The sequence below is a fragment of the Phragmites australis genome, chromosome 8 (assembly GCF_958298935.1).
Source record: "Phragmites australis chromosome 8, lpPhrAust1.1, whole genome shotgun sequence".
Lineage (NCBI taxonomy): Eukaryota > Viridiplantae > Streptophyta > Magnoliopsida > Poales > Poaceae > Phragmites > Phragmites australis.
The window spans coordinates 12,778,886-12,800,332 of NC_084928.1; the positions used below are offsets into that span (position 1 = coordinate 12,778,886).

General features: G+C 42.3%; 2 protein-coding genes across 2 annotated transcripts; both read left to right on the top strand.

The window, feature by feature from the left end:
• The first annotated feature begins 2,669 nt into the window (after nucleotides 1–2,669).
• Nucleotides 2,670–3,574, top strand: LOC133925849 (gibberellin-regulated protein 4-like). Its single transcript, XM_062371600.1, has 3 exons — nucleotides 2,670–2,822; nucleotides 2,936–2,969; nucleotides 3,077–3,574. Exons 1-3 carry the CDS (start codon nucleotides 2,760–2,762, stop codon nucleotides 3,256–3,258), a joined length of 279 nt encoding a protein of 92 aa, XP_062227584.1. The 5' UTR covers nucleotides 2,670–2,759; the 3' UTR covers nucleotides 3,259–3,574.
• A 7,766-nt stretch (nucleotides 3,575–11,340) lies between these two features.
• Nucleotides 11,341–15,411, top strand: LOC133926648 (SUPPRESSOR OF GAMMA RESPONSE 1-like). The gene is made up of 6 exons (XM_062372668.1): nucleotides 11,341–11,476; nucleotides 12,714–12,855; nucleotides 13,292–13,478; nucleotides 13,927–14,396; nucleotides 14,565–14,948; nucleotides 15,045–15,411. Exons 1-6 carry the CDS (start codon nucleotides 11,469–11,471, stop codon nucleotides 15,099–15,101), a joined length of 1,248 nt encoding a protein of 415 aa, XP_062228652.1. The 5' UTR covers nucleotides 11,341–11,468; the 3' UTR covers nucleotides 15,102–15,411.
• Nucleotides 15,412–21,447: the final 6,036 nt, after the last annotated feature.

Genomic DNA, 21,447 nt, shown 5'->3' on the forward strand with positions numbered 1-21,447 from the left:
TAGAGAATAAATCAAATAAATTTTATACAAAAAATCTTGATTATTGCGCCTGCTGATGTCATAAACAAATATGAATTATTATTGTGTTGAAAAACCCACGGACCGGGTCCATGGCCTATGAACCGAAAGGGGGGCTCAATCCATCGGTCCACCATGGACCATAGTGGCTGAAGAGGCTCAGCACGGCGGCGGGTGGCCGGGCTTCACCGAAGAGCAGTGGAACACGGAGAGGAGGTGACGGTGATCTCACTCTGAGCAAAAACGGTGCCGGAGAGGAGTCAGGATGGTCAGGCGACGGAGTGGTGCGGTCGGCAGAACTCGGATACGGTGCGGGCAGCCTCCGGTAGCGGGGAGAAGTCGACGACCGGTGCAAAAGAACCCACGAGCATCTGTGCACATGGTGAGGGGGGTCGAAATGATCAATGAGAGCTCAACGATGACGAATTGAAGCGACGGAGCAACTCACCGGAGTTGAAGAAGATGATGTCACTGACGGCAATTCGAGCGAGGAAAAAGGGTGTGAGAGGATGGGGAAGTTGCAGAAGTTCGCCATCGAGGTGAGGGGCGGCTTAAATAGGCATAAATATGAGCAGAACGGCTGGGGCTCGGAGTTGAAGGGGCGGCGGCCATGGCTATAATGGTGTCGGTTTTTCTGCGTTGATTGAGCAATAGAGAGGGGATAAAGAGGGGGAAATGAGTGGGAAGGCTTGATGAGGAGTTAAGGCGTTGATCCCGACCGTTTTGAGGAGAGGAGAGGCGCAGGGAGGCACGAGATTTTCGTCGGCGCGGAGGGGAACGAGCCGGGGGGCCGAAAGAAGAAGGGCAGCTGGCTCGGGCGAGACGGCTGACGGCTCGACGCGGCTTGAGCCGATCCCACGCGGCAGAGAGAGGGCAGGGGAAGAGGCGGCTCGGCTGCGGACTTGAGCTGGGCCCGCATGCCGGTGGGAGGCGGTGGCTCGGGCGCTGAGGGAAGGCCGGCTTGGCCGTGGTAGGCCGGCTCGAGGTCCAGTGCGGGAGAGGAAAGCAGCCCACACAGGAAAAGAAAAGGAGAGAGATGGGGGAGGCGGCCCACGCGGGGAGAGAGAAGAAGGGAGAGGAAATGGGCCAGAAAAGGAGAATCAGCCCGAGAAGCTTTTATCAATTTTGAAATTTCTTTTCTTTTACATTTTAAACCAAATTTAAAAGAGGTTTAAACAAGCTCCTCTTAGCAGACTTTTGCAAATATTTTTCACGCATGAAAATCTATTGCAACTATGATGACATGAATGCATCAAAGTTAAATATAACCTATGGCAAATTTACATTTATAAAATAATTTCTTTCTATTGAACAAAATTTGCAACTCCTATTTAATTCTAGCAAAATTTTAAACTATTACAAAAATTAAAAATTTAGAGTGTTACACCTGCCCAATCATAACGTGTAGAAAAGACTAATATTTAACCGCCGTAGACCCTTATCAGGGACCCTATTATTTTATACACTAACATCCGACGGTATGGAGCTTGATCTGATGAGTGCCACATCCGCGATGCAGAAAGTCCGGAGGTCGATTATTATAAGGAGAAGCTCGATCCCAACAGGAATGGTGCTAATTCGGGTGAGAAGGAGCTTGATCCTAATAAAAAAAAGACTATTTTATGTGAAGGGAAGCTCCTCCACCAATGAAGAAGATGCTGATTCAAGCTAGCACAAGAGAGTAACACAACCAGCAATTTTTGCCCGTGCGAGGGAAAAAAAACCTTGGTGGGCTGAAGGAGCTGCTTGGCAAGGCTCCACAGTGCCCAGCCAGGATCTAGACATTCCCTAAGTCTTTCTAGTATGGCAAGAGACCATTTTCAGCAATAGTTTTTCGGGTCAAATCGCAAAAAAGAATCCCACCGATACTGTGAGCTGAAACGGAATGGCGTCGGCCATGGGCTGCACGCGAGCAAGCGTCGGAGAGCGCGCGCGGCTGAAAAGGGCAAAGCAGTGCGACGGCCGTAGCGGACCAGCAGAAAAAGCTCCTCTACGACCGCGCCCGCTCGATCTGATCCATGACACCCCCGGTGTCCCGCGCTCACCTGCCGTTCCCCATGTTACCTTGCCTCTCTGGCTCTCTCCTCCTAGCGCTGGGCAGCTACACCGTGGACGACAGGCCATGTGGGAGAGAGAGGCAGCGGCGATGCTCACAGAGTAAAGAGGCCCTCTCGTCTTGGTGCGCGCGGCGGGGAAATGACTGGATCACCGGCCTGCCGACTTTTTCCTTTCGGGTTTCCCAGAGTCGCTTGCTGTCCCCATGTGCTCCGCAATCTCTGTGGATCAAACTTTTCAAAAAAAGAAAAAACAAAGATCTAGTGGATCCAAGCACAAGCGTATCATCCGTTCGTTTCAGGCTCACTGAATCTAACCAGCCTGACTGACAGACTGCTAATCAGAATGCAATACTAATTTGCCGTACATGGTTGTAAAAGCGCAGCAGTATACAGGAGTCAAAATGCGTAATCCTTTTTTTCCGTTTTGGTTAGGCAGCGCAGTAACGGAGAGGACTGAGGAGCATGTGTCGCCCTCCTCCAAAGCTCACATGCCGCGGCCTGTCCTCGCCTCCATAACTGCTCTCACCTGCCACTGTCCTCGCCGCGGTTGGGTACCACCTCGTCGTCTGCACTCCACTCCTAACTCCTCCTCCTGCTCTATTTAAACCTCGCACTCCTCCCAAATATCTCGTCTCGCTTCAAGTCAGGCACAGGAAAAGGGAGAACAAGGGGAGCGGGAGAGTGATGGCTAGAAAGGTCTCCTTCCTGCTCCTGGCGCTCCTCCTCCTCGCCGTCGCCTTCCCTTCGGTAAGCTCGCTTCACCTCGCCTCCAGTCTCCAGGCACCTGCATTTGTGCCCAAGCTTGGCAGCTCGTTTGGTACTCACTGATCAAACAATCTTTCAACTCTGGTTTGCGGCAGGAGGTCATGGGAGGAGGCAACCTCAAGCCATGGGGTAACTAACTACTTAACTCTCTCTCTCTCTTTCTCAAACACACACACACTGACGCGGCATTGTGACTGAGATCTGAAGCGTGCGCTGATTTCTCTTGGGCTGTGCAGAGTGCTCGCCCAAGTGCGAGTCGCGGTGCTCGCGGACGCAGTACAAGAAGGCGTGCCTGACCTTCTGCAACAAGTGTTGCGTCAAGTGCCTGTGCGTGCCCCCCGGGTACTACGGCAACAAGGGCGCCTGCCCCTGCTACAACAACTGGAAGACCAAGGAAGGAGGGCCCAAGTGCCCATAAATCCATCCGTTCACCATCCTGCGCTGCTGCATGCCAAGATCAGATACCTATCGATGATCCAGAATTGTTCATGCATGCATTGCTGCCCTAGCTATTAGTAGTGATGCGTTCGTTTTTGGCACCAGATCTGGATGCTGATTTTGTTAGTGTTGGTGAGAAGAAAGGGAGCGAGGATTCCTACTATTTCCTTGGGTGGCATGTGAATCCGAAGTTGATTAAAATTATCCCCCGAATCGAGTAGCCAAATGGGGGAAACCTGGTGATCTTGCTACCACAGTATTGTTTCGTTCAGGATGTTTGTCTTTGATTTTTCTTATTTTTTGTTGCTTTGGGGTGTGTTTTGAGTAGGCTGTAGGCGTGCATCATGACAATGTCCGGCCTTGAGACTGCTTCAGAGCGTCAAAATTCGCTCTAATATTTTTTTTTTTTTTTTTTTTGAGAGAGAAGGGTCGGACTTTGATATATATATGAAGATAAGATTACATCCAGCCCCTTGCACGGGAACCCTTGATGGAAACACAAATTACATCGAAGTCCTTATGAGGTTATTCCTGTAAACTTCATTTGTCACGAGGAGTGGGAACAGACGCCATGACGTCAGATCCCAATCGACGGACAACAAAGCCCTAAACCACACCCGCAAATGAGTTCCCTCATGTAGATGTCACAAAAGATGCTGTCAACTCCTCTTTGTGCGTGGTTGGGCAATAGGACCAACGCTAGCACCTGAAGATTCATTGAAGATGTCAGCTCGGAAGCAAACTCCATTGCCGCCGGTGAACACACCAACGACCTGGGAGAAGCAGTCGCGCAAGAGGACGGCTATTGACTCCAATCCTTCCACAAAAAGGATTAGAGATACTAACCTTACCCAAATCTCGCTGAAGAGGATGCCAATTTTGTTGCCATCCTCGTCGAAGAGATTGAGGAAGAACAAAATCCACATGCTCTTCACACCGATGACGAACATGGGAACTAAAAACCTTTCACGAACCACTCCATTTAGGACCCATTAGCAGCAGCGCCATCGTAGACTGCACCACCTAGAGATCCATCAACGGAGAAGGAGCAAAAGAAACAAAAGGCCCTCGGTGACTGCATGTCATGGCCAAATCAACAGCCCTAGAACCTACTGGAAGCTACTAGAAGCTAATATCTACATCATGGCATCACAGATCTACGTTCCCCCTCCCCTTCGGCGCTGGGAAGTAGCTGGAGAGGAGGAGGAACCTGACAGGGACGACGCTAGATTGGGATCACCTCCTAGTCGCGTTCTCTCAACTGTAGATAGGAAGAGTGCACTAGTAAAGAAGCACTATTACACTTCACTCCTTCGCGGGATGGCATTGTGTTGGTCCTCAAATGGGCTAGGTCGGGCCTAGAGGTGGGAATTGGGCCAAGCAAGATCGGCACAATGTGCTCGTCGTGCCATGGCCCGCACAGCTCCACGTGCTAGTCCGACATGGCAAACAGTTCCACATGTCGTCCTATATGGCCCGCAGCCCGAAAGAACCATCTCATGTCAGCCCGGCTCAATTTTCACCTCTATTGGGCCATGGACTGGCATGATACAATTCATTTAGACTGGGCTGGCTATGGGAGGGCACTTTGGTCTGCACAAATAGACGAGCCTACCAACTGATGGATTGGTGCTCTATAAACGGATGGTTGTAGCCTTGTAGACCTGAGGTCTAGCAAAGTCGTTTGTTTTCTGTTTTAGCTAGTTGATTACACGTGAGTTGCAATAGAATCCAAAATTTTGCATAAGATAATACTGTTTTTCTAAAGGACAAGATAATACTATTGATTAGAAGAAACACATGGAAAAAACACCACACAACAGATTAAACTGCTTCATCATACTTCACCCGACCACACCTCGACAGGCTCCATATTGTATCTCCATTAACCAAACACAAAGCTAGGATAACATCGGTATCTTCGCAGGTCTTCTTGTCAGCTCCCCCAATTTCGTCGACTAAGCTCAAAAACATCGACAACTGCTTCTTGTGACACAAAACTCCCCAACTTTTGATGATAGCTACGATCTTGCCACGTATGAACTGGGAGTTACTCCACAACTCATTCTGAAAACAAAAATTATTTCTTAACTTCCAAATACTCCACATCATAGCTGAATCAATTGTATTGACTACACCATATTTCTTGTCACTTAGGCACAACTTAGCAACAGATTCAAAATTAACACCCAAATCTACACCTAATTGTTCTGTCATTTCTGACCACATTTGTCTTGCAACTACACATTCAAAGAAGAGATGGTGATCAGAGTATCTCTCTCTCTCTCTCTCTCTCTCTCTCTCTCTCTCTCTCTCTCTCTCTCTCTCTCTCTCTCTCTCTCTCTCTCTCTGAATAAAACAAATAGGATTTGTCATCTACATATCTTCTTTTGCCTAAGTTATCTCTAGTCAAAAGCTTATTTTTGGACAACAGCCTCAGAGATATGTGAATGCTCCAAAGTGCAAAAAACTTAATTGATCGTATTCACATACCTTGCTGTGCATATCTCAGGCAAGGAGCGTGATTGCATCAAAACGTTATTCGAGGTGAAGTTTGGTGATGTAGTGTGCTCATGCGGTGCAGCAGTAATTGAAAATAAGCCACTAATTCATTTTCTGTACAGTCTTGTCCATGCCGACTTCGAAAGCATGAAACTGATACATTCACTCTAAATTAGATGCAAAAGTGTCCAGACCAAGGTGGAGGTAGGTAAAAGTATAATACAGAAATGCTCACAAGTGTGCCACTGCAGAAGCACGTAAACAAGTATTCTATTATGGAGAATCTAGTCTCTACTATTAAAAAAGAACATAGGAAGAGAAATAACTCACATCTTATGAGACTAAAGTTACCTGAAATTTTAGTCTTCTATGCTGCAGGGCTTCTTCCTTTTTCTTGTGTTGAAGCTGATATTAGTATTTTGACCGAACTTGAAACCTCCAATGTATACTCTTTAGTTTTGCATTCAAGTTGTATGGATGAAAAATACAACTGTCTGACTGGACAATTTCCTAACAATAAATAAGACAAAATTGATGAGGGAGGGAAGAGGGAGGGGGAGGGTGTGGTGACGGTGTCATGGGAACATGGTTGCCTGGCAAATTCTATAAGAACCAGTCTTACGAAAGACCTTCTCTTCTATGATAACACATGTTCACTCCTTCTCTCCTCTTTAGCTCAGTTATTGGATCACGGGATAGATGGTATGGATGGGGTCTCACGAAGGTCTTTCTAGATATGGTCCTATAGAATTTGCTTTTCAGGCCCGATCTGAAAGGGGAATAGGGATGCCCGGCGCAGGGAGGGGGAGGGGGAGGGGGTGGCGATGGCGGCGTGGCTGGCAGAACGGAAATGCAGGGTGGTCCCACTGTCGGTGTCGAGAAGATAGCAGAGCGTGGAGGTAGAATATTCGGATGTGTGAAGGCTTCAGGAAGCACTACGTGCTTTTTAAGTAGTAGAGATAGAGATAATAAGTAAAAATCTATAGGCTTTTTTTGGTTCGCAGACATCTCGTGGTTAGATATATCGACAAAAATAAGTTTTTTAAGGACTCGTCTAATGTCTGCATAACTATTCCTCATATGACTCTCCCTACAGAGCAACCCCTAATGTAGGCAAAGCAAGTAAAGCACATGTGGTGATGATTATATGGATAGAGAAGAAAGGCAATTGATAAACAAATCGTCGTTGCTTGAAAAGCAAGTTAGATATAAATTTGAGAGCAAATTAGAATAGCCTTATAGGAAATATTGGCGAAAGTAAATGGTTCTGTTATTTCGCATCCAGAAACTGGTAGTTAAATCATCATAACCTCATAAGCAAATTAGAATAATTTTGTGAGCAAATTATAATATATTTGAAGGCGACCCATAATAACATAAGCAAATTAGTCGAAATTAAAGTCAAGTATTTGCATATTTACAAGCAAATTCAAACAAAACGAAAAGGCAACTTGAGGAAAACATCATACACAACTGCATAACCAAAAATGAGGGAAATTGCTAAAAAAAATCGGATTTTTTTTTACAAGGAAAGAGGGGGGATTTTAGGCATTTTGCAAGCAAATCACCACAAATCACAATGGTGACTGTCGAGCTTCTCATCACATCTGCCCATCCTCAACCGCCTCATGGAACACGTAGAGACCCCACGTAATGGGCCTCTAGATGCTCTCGCTGGCGCTTGCCACAACCAAGTCTCCTTGGTCTTTGTCGTCCCTTGTCGTCCATCCTTGTGTTGCTCACCATCCTCATGTCCCTATTCACCACGTTACTCCTCATGCAACTCACCATCGCAAGACTCCTCGCTCAACTCACCGTTGTGCTCTCAGGGTTGCTCTCTGTCGCATGTGACACTCCACTGTTTGGACACCTCCAAACCATCTACCTCCTCTCCTCGGTGACATCACTTGCCTAGCTCCTCGTGGGTGCGTGTGTACGAGAGAGAGGTGAAGAATGGTCAAAAAGCAAACAAAGCAGAGAATAAGGCCCCGTTTGGTTGCAAGAAACGTTTCAGATTCTCTGGTGATTCTCTAGAATCCCTACCAAACGCACCAAAACGTGAAACGTTTCACCTTGAATCACCTGAAACGTTTCTCATTTTTAATACTACGAGGAGAATCACCTAAAATGGTGTTTCACCCGTTTCTAGAATCACTCAGGTCATTTTTCTTCAAGAATCCGAATCCAGAATCCCTGCCAAACGTTTTCAGAAAATTGAGGGTGATTCACCAGAGAAACGTTTCCAGGGAGAATCTGAAACCGAAACGTTTCTGAGAGAATCTGGAGCCCTGCCAAACGAGCCCTAAGTATGGGTAACAAAGATGAATAGGTCGTGGACCTCACATCTGGTTGCTTCACATGTGATAGAGAATGCTTAGATTCACATGTAATGGTAATGGGCCGCAAGTCCCACGTATGGTTGCTTCACATGTAATGGAGAATGCTTCGATTCACAGCGGGTGGCCGATCCAAGCGTGCATGCTGCATAACAAACGTATACATGCTCGGATTTAGAATTTACTAATAAAAAAATTGCTCCGAGCATAAAAAACTTTGCAGTGGATTAAACTATACGGATAATCTGGGTCAACCCAGATACTCCGGGTCCGGAGGTTCCGGGTTCTGCCCGGATAGTCCGGATGAAATAGGAAATCAAAGGCTATGAAATTCTAAGTAAATCTACTTGATGTCACGTGTTACCACAGGTTTCTAAGGATGTATGGAAGCTTTTCAAAGGACCACCTTCATGTAGAAACACACAATCACATAGATTAGGGCAAATCGCCCAAAACAACTAGAACAACAAATAAATCAAATAAGAAACGAATTTGTTTCCTGAAGTTCGAATCAAACGATCCAACGTCTGCTCACAAAGAGCCAGATCTCTCTCAACCCTTATCCTCACCGAGCGACCACAAAAATCGAGCTCGAGGCTTACTCAACTTTCCTCTTTTCTTGTGGAGGCGAGGATGACCTTCACAAACTTTCTAGGCACTCTACAAGCTTGAGTGCTCACTGGGTGACACCTAGCCATCTAGGAGCTTCAAGTTTCAAGAGCAAAGAACGCGAGTTGACGGCTTGATTAAGACCTCAAGTGCTCAAATAATGGAATTTTGCTCATTAGCACTCAATCACACTATTGTAATCCTAAGCCTCAAATCCTTACAAGATTTAATGCACTAAAGGAGCGGGAGGGCTCTAAAGAAGTTTTGAAGGTTTTTGTCTCGAGTTGGTTCAGTAGAAAATAAAGGAGGGGGTGAGGGGGTATTTAAACCCAGCCCCTCAAAACTAGCCGTTACAGTATATTTTATACAAACTCGAAGTATCTGAGTCAACCCGGAGACTCTGGGTTGGCACTTATCGCACAACCACGAGCCTGTCCAGAACCCAACCCGGAGGGTCCGGATGAACACAGAACCCGAAGAATTCGAGTCAACCTAGAGACTCCGGGTGAAACTTTTAGGCTCTAACCAAGACTCTCTGCTGGAGTACAGTCCAAAGACTCTGATCACCCGGAGTATCCCTGTCAACTCGAAGACTCCGGATTGAACTCCAACCACAAACCGAGAACCCCCTGCAGGGCATTGTCCAGAGACTCCGGTTACCTGGAGTATCCGGGTCAACCCAGAATATCCAGGTCCCAACATAACTTTTAAATCATCCGGTGTTCGTAAGGTGATATGTGTCTCTCATCTTTGATCTAAAAAAGTTATTTGAGCACTGAGACAACTTCAAGTCAATCTAAACATATCCCTCTTGATAGTACGGTGCACCTATATGTCGCTTCTCTTTTCTTTTTGAGGGACGGCAACGTCATTTTACTTCTTCAATGGGACTAATACATGTCCAAAATCTCATTAAACTCATTAATCCTTTAATCATTTGTCATCAATTATCTAAAACCCGCATGGAGGCCTAGATGCACTTTCACACGGCTTTAGCCCAGGCACGACTCACTTAAGATCGAGCCGTGTCATGCTGGTCCACGGCACGGTAGGTCCGATGGCCTTTTTTTTACCTATTAGCTCACGAAAAATTAGAAAAAAACACAAAAACTCGCACTCGTCAGGAATTGAACAAACAACATTCTATTTAAAAGTTAAGCACACATATCCTATATGATACTAGATCTAAACAAATTATATAAAATATTAAAAAATATAAAACTTAAACAGATCATGTCATGCTCCGGCCCGGATATGACTTATGTCATCATGCTATGCCGTGCCTAAGCTAGGCTAAATGACCGTGCCTAATGCTAGCCCATTTAATCAGGCCCACTTGCCACCTTTAATCTCATATGTCCATTGTCTCGTTCCAATGGGTGGTTTTCATGACCGTGTCCAACCATGTTTTGGTGACAGCGTGCACTTGACCAGGGTTAACCTTATCGACTGAGCTCCGGCGATAACCGAAAATTCGCGGTTACCGCGGTAACCGGTCAAAAATTCAAAAAAATTCAGATAAAATTCATTTGGCAAAATTTGAAATTTGGAAAAAAAAAATCGCGATTTTAGTCGTTCGGTAACCGGTCAGTTTGGACCGAGCGGTTTCTGCGATTTATCGAGCAGTTTTCTCGAATTTTTCGCATTCTCGGTAATCGCTCGGTTTTCTCGGTAACCGCTCGGTTTTCTCGATTTATTGAGCGGTTTTCTCGATTTTCAGTGAAGTTCAACAAAAAACCCAAAAATTATCTCAATCTTGTAAAATCAATAACTAATTCATCTGAGCTTCAAATCAAGTGAAACAAATTTTGTTGGTTTCCTTGTGACATGTTATACATGATAAAAGTATTTATACTCATAAAAAAGTTCAAAATTTTCTGTGAGAAATTGTATTTGTTAAACCAAGTTAAATGCATAATTTACTCTTTGCTAATCCAAAAATCATGAAACTAATTTTGTTAGTCTTCTTACATGATCCCATGTCTTTTAAAAATACACGAACTCATGAATTAGTTATTGTAACATACATGATTGTGTAAATGTGTTGCGACTAGATTAATTCATAACTGACCCTTCACACCTAAAAAATTAGTGAAACCACTTTCATTAGCTTATTTATACTATGATTTACGTAGGAAAAATAATAGTAGACATGAAAAAGTTAATTACAGTGCTGTTTCTTAACATATTCACTTTATGCTTGTGAACTTTGTCAAAATCATAGAGAAATTAACAAAACTCTAAATAAAGTGAAATCAATTTTAAAGATTCTCTTAAAATACGTTTTACACAAGAAAAATATGTGTTTGCATGTTACACTTTTTCTTAACATGAGTTAATAACTGAGCCGCACGTTTCAATTTTTTCAATTTTCAAATTTTCTCCCTATAAAATATGATGCAAACGACATTATTTTTGAAAAAACTTTTCACAGAAGGTCTTAGAATTGTGTCTAGTTTTTTTAAAGATTTTTTTGAATTTTTTTGTTTTTTCGAATTTTTTAAATTTAAATTCGGTTGCTGTTTAGTTTTAAAACCGGACCGAATCGAAAAGTACGGTAACCGTGATTTTTAGCCGGTGACCGTCGCATTTGTGACGGTCGGTGTCGTCTGGTCAACCCTGATTCAAAAATAAACTACACCCTTTCCTCACCGCTCGCCACTCCCAGGTCCCAGCCGCCGCCGCCTCGTGCTCGCCGGAAACCTAGGAGCCTGAGGCCGTCGCCGGACACGCGGCCGCCGCCATGGCTGGGTGCGTACCCTCCTCGATTCGACAATCGGGGCCGCTCACCGCCTCCGGTTATTCGGTTGGTAGGTAAATGAGGCGGCTTGGGCTTGGGGGGCGGGGGGGGGGGTGGATATCGAGTGGACGCGGCCTTTTGGCATTTGTGTTTGTGTGATTGAGATCGGCGATCTCTATTTGTTAACTATTTTTAGAATCACGTTTAAGCATGGGGCGATTTGGATTGGGCGCGGTTGCCGTGCTACAATTGAAACCCAGATGGTTTTGGGGAGGGTCCTGTGTGCACTTCTTCACCATTGGCTTTGATCGAAAGGAGATATCTTGCGTCGTTATTTTTGTTGTTTTGCACTTTAGTAAGGGGAGTCCTAGACAAAGGATGACGTTTCTATGTTGGTTTTAGTTCAAATGACGCATCCTCCATTTTGGGGTTGCTGTACGTTTGCACTCTGTTCTGTTTGCAGTAATAGTATGTTCAAGTGCAGAGGCGTCTTGATAGTTCTTGGTGTACCCATTGTTTCAATCTTTGGTTAAAGGGGAGTTTCTAGTTACTGGCTTGAGTATAGTGTATTTTAGTTGACACCTAGTTACTTTACCATTTATAGCTTTGTTCTGGTCAATTGGGTACGTCCTCTTTGCAAGATACGGAGTAGAGTGTACTCACTGTCCACCTCGTACCCTTAAAGAAGCCATCTTTTCATCCTTGGTAATCTGGCGAATAAATACATCCTGTTTTATTTCTGTAGTATTGTGATTAAAATTCCATGTAAGCTTCACCTGAGCAATTGTTCTTGTGTGTTAGTTTTGAGTTCTACAGTTTTACCATTATTTTGGAATCATGCTTCATGGGTCAAAAATATTGTTTTACATCAAGGTTTTCGAATTGTCTTTTGGCTAGAATATCTACCTTTTGAACTTATGCTTTAGGCAATAGTGGAGCTGAGTGTGATCTTGAATTTTGGAAAGTTGATGCTTGATCAATGTTATTATCTTAACAATTATGAGGAACAGCGTGTTAATTTCTCCCTTAGTGATTCAATTGTGATCGACTTGCAAAATTCTTGTTAAACCAGATCTAGCTTTGTGGATTGCTTAGATACGTTTAGTGAAGTTATCGGTGCTTATATGCCATCTGCATTTTGGCCTGTTGTTGGTTAGTGAAAACTGATATTCGGGTGATGCTGTTGGTATTCTAGAGTGACTCTGTTTCATTTATCTGTCTTAACTGTAGCTTCAATATTTTCTGCAGGACATCTTGGATAATTGACAGCCAAAGATTTGCTACCAAAATAAAAAATGCTTCTGGCTCTTTGGATCCCAGTAAACAGAAATGGGTGAGCAACCCAAGTAAGAAGTGCCCAAAGTGCAACCATGTCATTGATAACAGTGATGTAAGAGCTGTGCATTTCTATTATGCTTCAGTGGGCTAGCTACAATATTTCCATTATACATATCATTTGTATTTCTCTGTAACCATGCATAGTTACTTTTTTCTAAACAAGGATTAAATAACAAATGACAGACTAGTTGACTGATTATTAATTTGCTATCTTAATTCTTATGGAGTCGGTCAACTTGTTCATAAAGCTGGAATGGATATCTATCGTGACAATTTATATTTATCACTTGAACTGTCGTTCTTCTTATCCAGCTGATGACCAGATTAAATGTTTTCTGAACCTGTTATTTTTGAAGTGTTTTGACCTGTGCATATAATAGAGGGTTTTATTCGTGGATATTTTACAGCTACGAATTTCCGTTGATAAACAATGTCTGTAAAGGTGTTATTTAAGTGCGATCATCTGATCATTGTGGGAATTGCCTCAGGTTGTTCACCAGTGGCCCGGTTTGCCTAAAGGTGTAAAATTTGATCCGTCTGACCAGGAATTGCTTTGGCACTTACTGGCAAAACATGGCAAAGCTGGTGTAAAACCTCATCCATTCATTGTTGAATTTATTCCAACGGTTGAGGAAGATGATGGCATCTGCTACACTCATCCACAGAAACTTCCAGGTACATACATCTTCTTTCTGAAAGATTATGGGAATTTTCAAGAGGAATTTTCAAGATTATGGTTCTTAAGATGAGTAAGAAAAGGCCATTTTTATTATCAGATAAGAGTAGATGTGAAAAATGTGCATTTTACAGCTTCTGTCAAATGCTTATCTTTGTTAATTTTTTGTCCTTTAGTACTCATTTTTCGAATCTCTCCCTGCAACCAGCATTTAGTCTAGCAAAACTGCAGAAGTGCTAGTGTGGCAATAGGCCTACTTATTTTACTTTTCATTGTAACCTTCCTCCATGTTACTCAGCGATAATCAACAACCTTATACAGCTGCTTGCATTTTCACTGGCCTTTTTCCAAATAAACATTTCACTTTCTAATTGGAACATTTTTTTGGCTTTGATAGTCTTTTGTGTTGTTTTGCAGTCTTGTTGAATCGACTATTATCCTTTTCAGGTGTTAAGCAAGATGGAGTTGTATCACACTTTTTCCACAGAACATTTAAGGCCTATAACACTGGGACTAGGAAGCGTCGAAAGATAAACACTGATGATCTTGCTGATGTCCATTGGCATAAGACGGGAAAGACAAAGCCAGTATTAGTTGATGGGAAGCACCTTGGCTGTAAGAAAATAATGGTGCTGTATATGAGTACTGTGAAGGGTGGGAAGCCCGAGAAGACTAATTGGGTGATTCATCAGTACCACCTAGGCACTGGGGAGGATGAGAAAGATGGTGAATATGTTGTCTCAAAATTATTTTTTCAGCATAAATCTGGGGAGAAGAATGTGCAAGAGTTAACCACCATGGATGGTGTTGAATCTATAGCTGCTGAAGCAGATCTTCCTGATTTCCCATTATTACCCTCTGAAGAACATATTGGTAGAGACCAGGACGTTATCCTGAATCCTGATAACCCTTACCAGGTAACTGAATGTTCCTGCTTGCTTTATTTATATTTCTATGTGTCACGTGTGGTTTTGTTGATACGTAAGTTGAACCAGCAAAGAAAACATATACTATCAACTTTTTTTCAATAATTGAAAATAGAATTCAATAATGTTAGCACAATTTTTTTTCTGGCTAATGTGCAGGTAATCGGAAACTGTGAAACAAACATTGAAGAGAATGCTGCTGAAGAGAATGTTGACCTTCCACCCTCTGAAAAACCCGACAATGGAGATAATCCCCAATCACAAGATCTGAAATTTTGGGAAGGTGATTCCCAGTTTGAACTGTTAAACTCTCAGCAGCTGGCAGAAGGCCTTGCTATTTGCGATGAGTTCCTCCTGAGTCAGTCTCAGACCTCATGTGGCGGTGGAGATGAACCCAAAGCGATCAAGCCTCGACTGGCTGTTTATGCCCAGCTGCCAGCAGAGGACTTCAAACAGGATTTAGAAGAGTGTCAGAGGTTGGAGCCCTTGGACAATGGAAATCTCGACCTTGACAACACAACTGAATTTCGACTGAGCCAATTTGTATGGTTCCTATGCGTTCAACTGCTATCTGTTCGGTTCTCTATTTCTCCACCCCCCCCCCCTTCCCTGTATTTGCTAAACTTGTGCAACCTACAGGAATTTTCGCAGGACAGCTTTACAACATGGGCTGGTGGGAAGATGATTGACGACTGATGTTGCTCCAACACACTCTCGCCACGCCATTTTGTACTTGAAGAAACAGCTGATCCCTTTTTTGTGAGACGACAATGACATGTGCACTGGCAACGGTGGGTGGTCATCAACTGTGTGGTGACTGGTGATGTATATTTTGTCACAGAAACCTAAACTAAACCTAGTGGCTCATGGGGGCAAGGAGGGCCGGTAGCTTTTGCACTGAGTTGCTCTCATGCATATGAACTGTGTATATATGAAAGGCCGAACGCACTAGTGCTGTGCACTGATGACTGAGTGTTCGATGCGAAATGAGCCTTTCTTGGTTCCATAGTTTGTAAATTGTAATGGTAACTTCCTCATTGCCTCCCTCACCCTATTTCCTGGTAAGAGCAAATGTACTCTAGTCGACTTGCAGCAGCAATGATGTGAATCGCACAGGTGACAGCAATCCCTCTCCTCTTCTCCATCTTGCTCGTAGCATTTTGGCTAGGAAAAGGTGGTGCAACTCGGAGTCACATTGGCGGCCAGGTGTAACAAACCTCGTTGATCAAACAACAATCTAACTCACGAAGACATGATTCATTGAGTTTGTTATGAATATATGCATTTTAAATATAATCATATGATCAATTATCAAGAGTTGTATCTATTGGAAAAGAGCGTCTCCCTAATAGATATGTCTTCTCATTATATTCATTCATCATATATAAATATGTAAACTCTCTTATTAATGAATACAAGTGATTACTCTTTCTATCTCGATCTACTTTCTACTGTTCATTACAATTCACACCACAATACATTATCAGCACGCTCTCTGCTGAGCGATCGAGAAGAAGAACTCCAAAGGCACAAAGGTCTTTGCATAGAAGGGCCTACGCGAGCACGTCAACCGATGAACAAGAAACAAGAAGGCTACAACAGGAGATCCTCAGAATCCTCTACGCCTTCTACTTGGTCGACGACGCGTTTTTGGTCCTGCATCGAACACAGGAACATAGCTGAATCACCTAGAAGAAACAAGGGCATAAAGTAAGCAACGAACAGAATCACCTTCGATTTCCATGTCGTTTGCGGCTGTTGTCTTCTTGGTGTTTCCCCTCATCTTGGCCAACGACAACAGCCTCCCCGACCACCGATGTGGCTTCCAGAGAAGGCACCCTCCAGCCACCACCGCAATCATGCGCAGATGGCACACACTGCGCGGTGACACCTTCCTCGAATGTGAAGCTTGGGAGACAGGATCCAACGGATCCGGTGGTGCTGCCCTCCTATGGCCAAAGCCCTTCCATAGGTGACCAGATCCTGTGGCTCCCAGATCCAGATAAGACGGTCAGCGGCGTTCACCCTCTGGTGACATCCAACCATAAGGCGAACAGCGGCTCCCAATTGCGCCATTCTCATGGCGGCGACGAAGAGCCGCAAGGCCCATGCTACATGATGGCGGTGCCCCCTTAGGGCACACTACTCTAGGCCACCGGTGGCAACCGCACCACCCTCTCCAGCGGTGCTCGATGGCTAGATCGTGCAGATCTGGGTCCAAACAGTAGGAGGCACTAGCCCACCAGAGTCTCAGGTGGTCGGTGGCAACTCATCTCCAGTCGAGCCCCCTCAACCTCTAAAGGGGGCACCCATCCGAGCAATGGCAGCTTACCGCAGTGGCACCTGAGCATGGCAGTGCATCTGCCTGTGCGATCGCACTCGTGCTTGCTCGGTTGCTGGACCCGATGGTCGGCCCAATCCAGCAGCAACCTCGCCCTGCCCGATGATGGCAGGGGTTGTGGGTTGGCCTGCTCGATGCGGTCCGCCCGTGCTGGCCCCTGCCGACCGACAGCGGTTCGGTTCGTCCATCGACGATGCCTTTGGCCTGGCGGCAGCAGCCTGAGCGTACAGGCAGTGCCACAGGGGGGATGGGGTGGGCCTGCAGCCTAACCCTAACCGTCCCTCCTCCTCACCCTAACCCTACTGGGCCGAATGGGGTCAAAGGTCGACTGGGCCTTAGGCCAAAGTTGACTTGGCCCATTCGACCGGCAGCCTAAGGCCAATGGCCTTTTGATAGAAAAGACCCTGCATTTCTGTGAAATTGGGTTATAAAGATACTGTGAATTATCTTTTTACAAAACCCTTTTGTTTTAAATGTATTGCACTGTACTATATTTACATCATATAAACATGCATTCTAGACCCTGTTTTTCTAGAATATTATCCAATATTTCATGTGTTTGCCTTTTGCAATCCCTATAACATGCAATTATGTTTATGACCATTTTAATTTTGCAATTGAGATTCATTCTCTTGCAAGATTATACATTAATTCACCTTATTTAAGCCCAAGAGCTCTTGTGCCCAAAAATGCTTAATTCAAGCAGAATTAAAATGCAAAATCAATTTAAGTGACTACCTCAACTAATATCGGTATAACGCAATGTTGTGGATGTTATGAAATCTACTGCAATATTTGCAGATTATGCTCATAACAGCAAATTACTCGTGCCACTACTATGCGGTATACACTATTTTTTTTTTGTAACTACAGTCGAAGTGTTAAACCATTATTATGCTGTCTAGATTTTGGTGACTACCGTCAAAGGGTTAAATCACTACATTTGAGGTTTACACCATTTTGGTGATTATCTTCTAAGTGATTACTCCATTTAATATTTGCGAAACACAAGCTAATGGAACAATAGCATCTATTGCATATTTGCAGATTATCCATCATTATTGTGAGATCTACATTTTGTCATATTGACTTAACGATTACCTTCAACATGTTGTTCCAAATATTCTACTTATTATAAAATAAGGTAACAAGAACATAGATATCTACTGATAAATATCATATTATGCCTCCTACTGCTGCGAGATATACATCACATTTGGTGATTATCTTCAAATTGTTAGCTACATAATTTAAGATCTACACTATGACATTCAAGTCTCAACTTGACTTTATATATTTTGTATTATTATTATAATATTACCATGATGATTTTAATTACCTATAGTAAATTAATCAAATCTATGGACAAATCCATTTTGGATAAAATGACAAGCCAAGAGTTCGATGAACTCACGCTTGATGGTCACAATTATCCAACATGGGCAATGAACGTCAAGGTCAGTCTTATGTTTCGCGGAATCGTAGCGGTACTCCAACCTCCTAAAGAGGGAGATCCACCGCTAACAGATCAAGTAAAATATGGAGCTTTATACATAATAAGGTACCATATCTATCTGGATCTCAAATCTGAGTATCTGATGGAAGAGAATTCAAGCACCTATGGCTAGCTCTCAAAAACCAAATATGAACAGCAAAAGACAGTCATTCTGCTTGATGCAAATCATGAATGATCACATCTCCGACTCCAAGACTTTACGTCCGTCGAAGATTACAATCATGTTGTCCATAAAATCTGCTCAAAATTATGTTTTTTTGCAAAAAAGAAGCTACAAATACGAAAAAATAGAGAAAACTTTATCTACTATGCTTTCCATCGATAGGATATTATAACAATAATATCGTGCAAAATAATACAAAATTTATTCAGACTTAATCCATATATTATTTCAGGCCAAAAATCATGATAAACTCTTTCTAAGGAATCATCATTAGCACCCAATGGTGCTGCTTCTTTACCTGAAGTACATAATAATATCCAGAATAACAGCAAGTTCGATGGCGCTTTTAGATGTCATCCAAATAACTTCAATGATAAATACAAACGCAACAAGAAGCAAAAGCCCTATGCACCGGATCAAGGTCAATTCATTTCCAAACTTGACAAATCTAATGTTTGTCACAAGTGTGGATGCTACAAGCACTCTACTAAGAAATACCGCACCTTGAGATATTTAGTTGATCTGTATTTCAATTCATGGGATTTAACTGACCTACTCAAGGACAAATATTTGAAACACACTTCAAATCTTTAAACTAACTCCACCAAGGAGGCTAGTTGTTAATAATAAATTCTACAAGAATCAAGTAACAACCAAACTCTTCTGTAACAAGAAGATTCCATGAGCACGACAAAAATGTTTGTCGAATTTATTTTGCACGACATGTTTGGAGATCTTAACTTATCTCCTAATTCCTTAGATACCATATTAACTACATCCTATTAAGTGTCGTAATACAATATTGTATCAGTACTTATGATACTAAATAAGTTTGTATGTGTTCTATATATCTGATAAAGAATTTTATATTAAATTCTTCCTTTCTATATATAGAATTCTACGGGAATCAATCTGATGGTGGAAGAAATATGCCTTGTGGACATATGTACCACAAACTCTACACTATACGGTACCAAAATATTTCCAAACTCTTAGTAAGAGATAAGGAAATGTTTTGACAATCATTAGATGTGATGCAGTGATTGTTGGTTATGATCGTGCCATAATTACTCTTCCTTTGAGTACAAAAGTCATAATCAATGATCCTCTATTGTATCTCGATTTAACCCATGCCTTACTAAGTTGTAGAGATATCCATCAGAATGATTTACATATTGAAACCCATTATGATAACAAAAGAGAAATTTCTCCACTTAATCAACGAATATGGTAAGCTTCCCTATATACCATCTAAATTGTACTATACATACATCAAACTCGTACCACATATTACGTACAAAATAATTTTTCTATCTTAATCAAATCAAGATTTGACATGATTGCCTTGATCACTCTTCCTTAGAGATAATGAAAAAAATTATTAACAATTCTATTGGTCATAGTATACCAAAAATCTTCAGATTTGTACGCATTGTATGTGACACAGGAAATTTAATTTTAAGGCCCTCTTACCTTAAAATTCATAATGTGCCACCCAATTTCTTAAACGTATTCAAGAACATATATGTGGCACTGTTCAGCAATTTTATGGACCATCTAGGTACTCTATAATGCTGACTGATGTATCTAAAAAATAATCTCACATGTGTCCCTTATACATAAGGCACCATACTTATGTCAAACTCATTGCTCAAATAAATTAGAGCAAACACAGGATAAAATCCATTCACATAGATAATATCATTCCTTAACGTGCATTCAGTTATTGTTTGTTTTTTGGCACTACTGAATTAAGTATCATATGTGCACATTCATAATGGTCTAGTTGAATCTTTTATCAAGAGAATTAAATCATTTGCATGACCAACTATAGAATTGCAATTAGCCAATATCTTGTTGGTGACATATGGCTTTACACACCACATCATTAAACCAAATTCAGTCAACTGCAATCATATGGCTCCCTCCTTTGTAGTTAATACATAAAAATTTAGCCTCAGTCAAGTATTTCCCATCTGCGAATCGATTACATTCTGTATGTACTGATATCACTACCATATAGCATACATAAAAGGACTTTAGGAATCTATATGAGGTATCATTATCCGTCAATCATATAATATCTCGAGTCCCTCAGAAAGGACTTATTCATTGCCCATATGCTTACAATATTTTGAGGACAATTTCAGATATTAGGGGAAGATTAATAGCACAAAAAATACCAGAACTCATAAGAGAATGTCACACACGTTCACATTCATTTATCGTATCCACGTACCCGAGATCCGAATCTTTATTCAGAACATCTTGTATTTGCAACATATTGCAAATAACCTACCAGATGTATTTATTGACAACAAAGGTGTCATCAAATCCTAAATTCCTATTAGAATTGTATCGGAAAGAGTAGAGATACCAAAAAAACCACTCAACTCCCAAATCAAAATAAGAGGGGGGAGAAATATGATCACAAAAGGATAAAGCTTCTTGCAAGCTACCTCGAAAACTGAGAAATCCCTCCTCTACAAAAATAAATACAAATCAACATCAAGTTGATAGACACCTTATAAATATTCAATATCCAAACGTCTATGGATATTCAGCATCCAAATACCCATCACAAATGTGTACACAAATTCAGACGCTAGATCATGGGAACACCTTAACTCAATTGTTTTGGGAAATACACGGAGTTAAACAAGATAATATTTCCACAAACTATATTGATTCCATAAAATCAATCAATACCAAAGACTACAAATTGTCGATATATATTTCTCCTTAAATGGTCATACACCTTCAATTGAATCTAGACCAAAAGTCCTAGGTATAGTGCTTCAACACTCAAATTGGTCAATCCAAATATGGTAATTAAGAAGAATTACTTTCGCTCAACAACACAATATCTTCCCTACAGAAGAAAAATAGATTTTTAGGCTTATAGCACAAGGATTTATGCAGAGACTCGGCATCAATTACGATGCTACATACCCCATAGTATGTGTAGAAATTATGTTCTCATATTCAATATCATTGGCATATTAAATAAATTGGATAGATT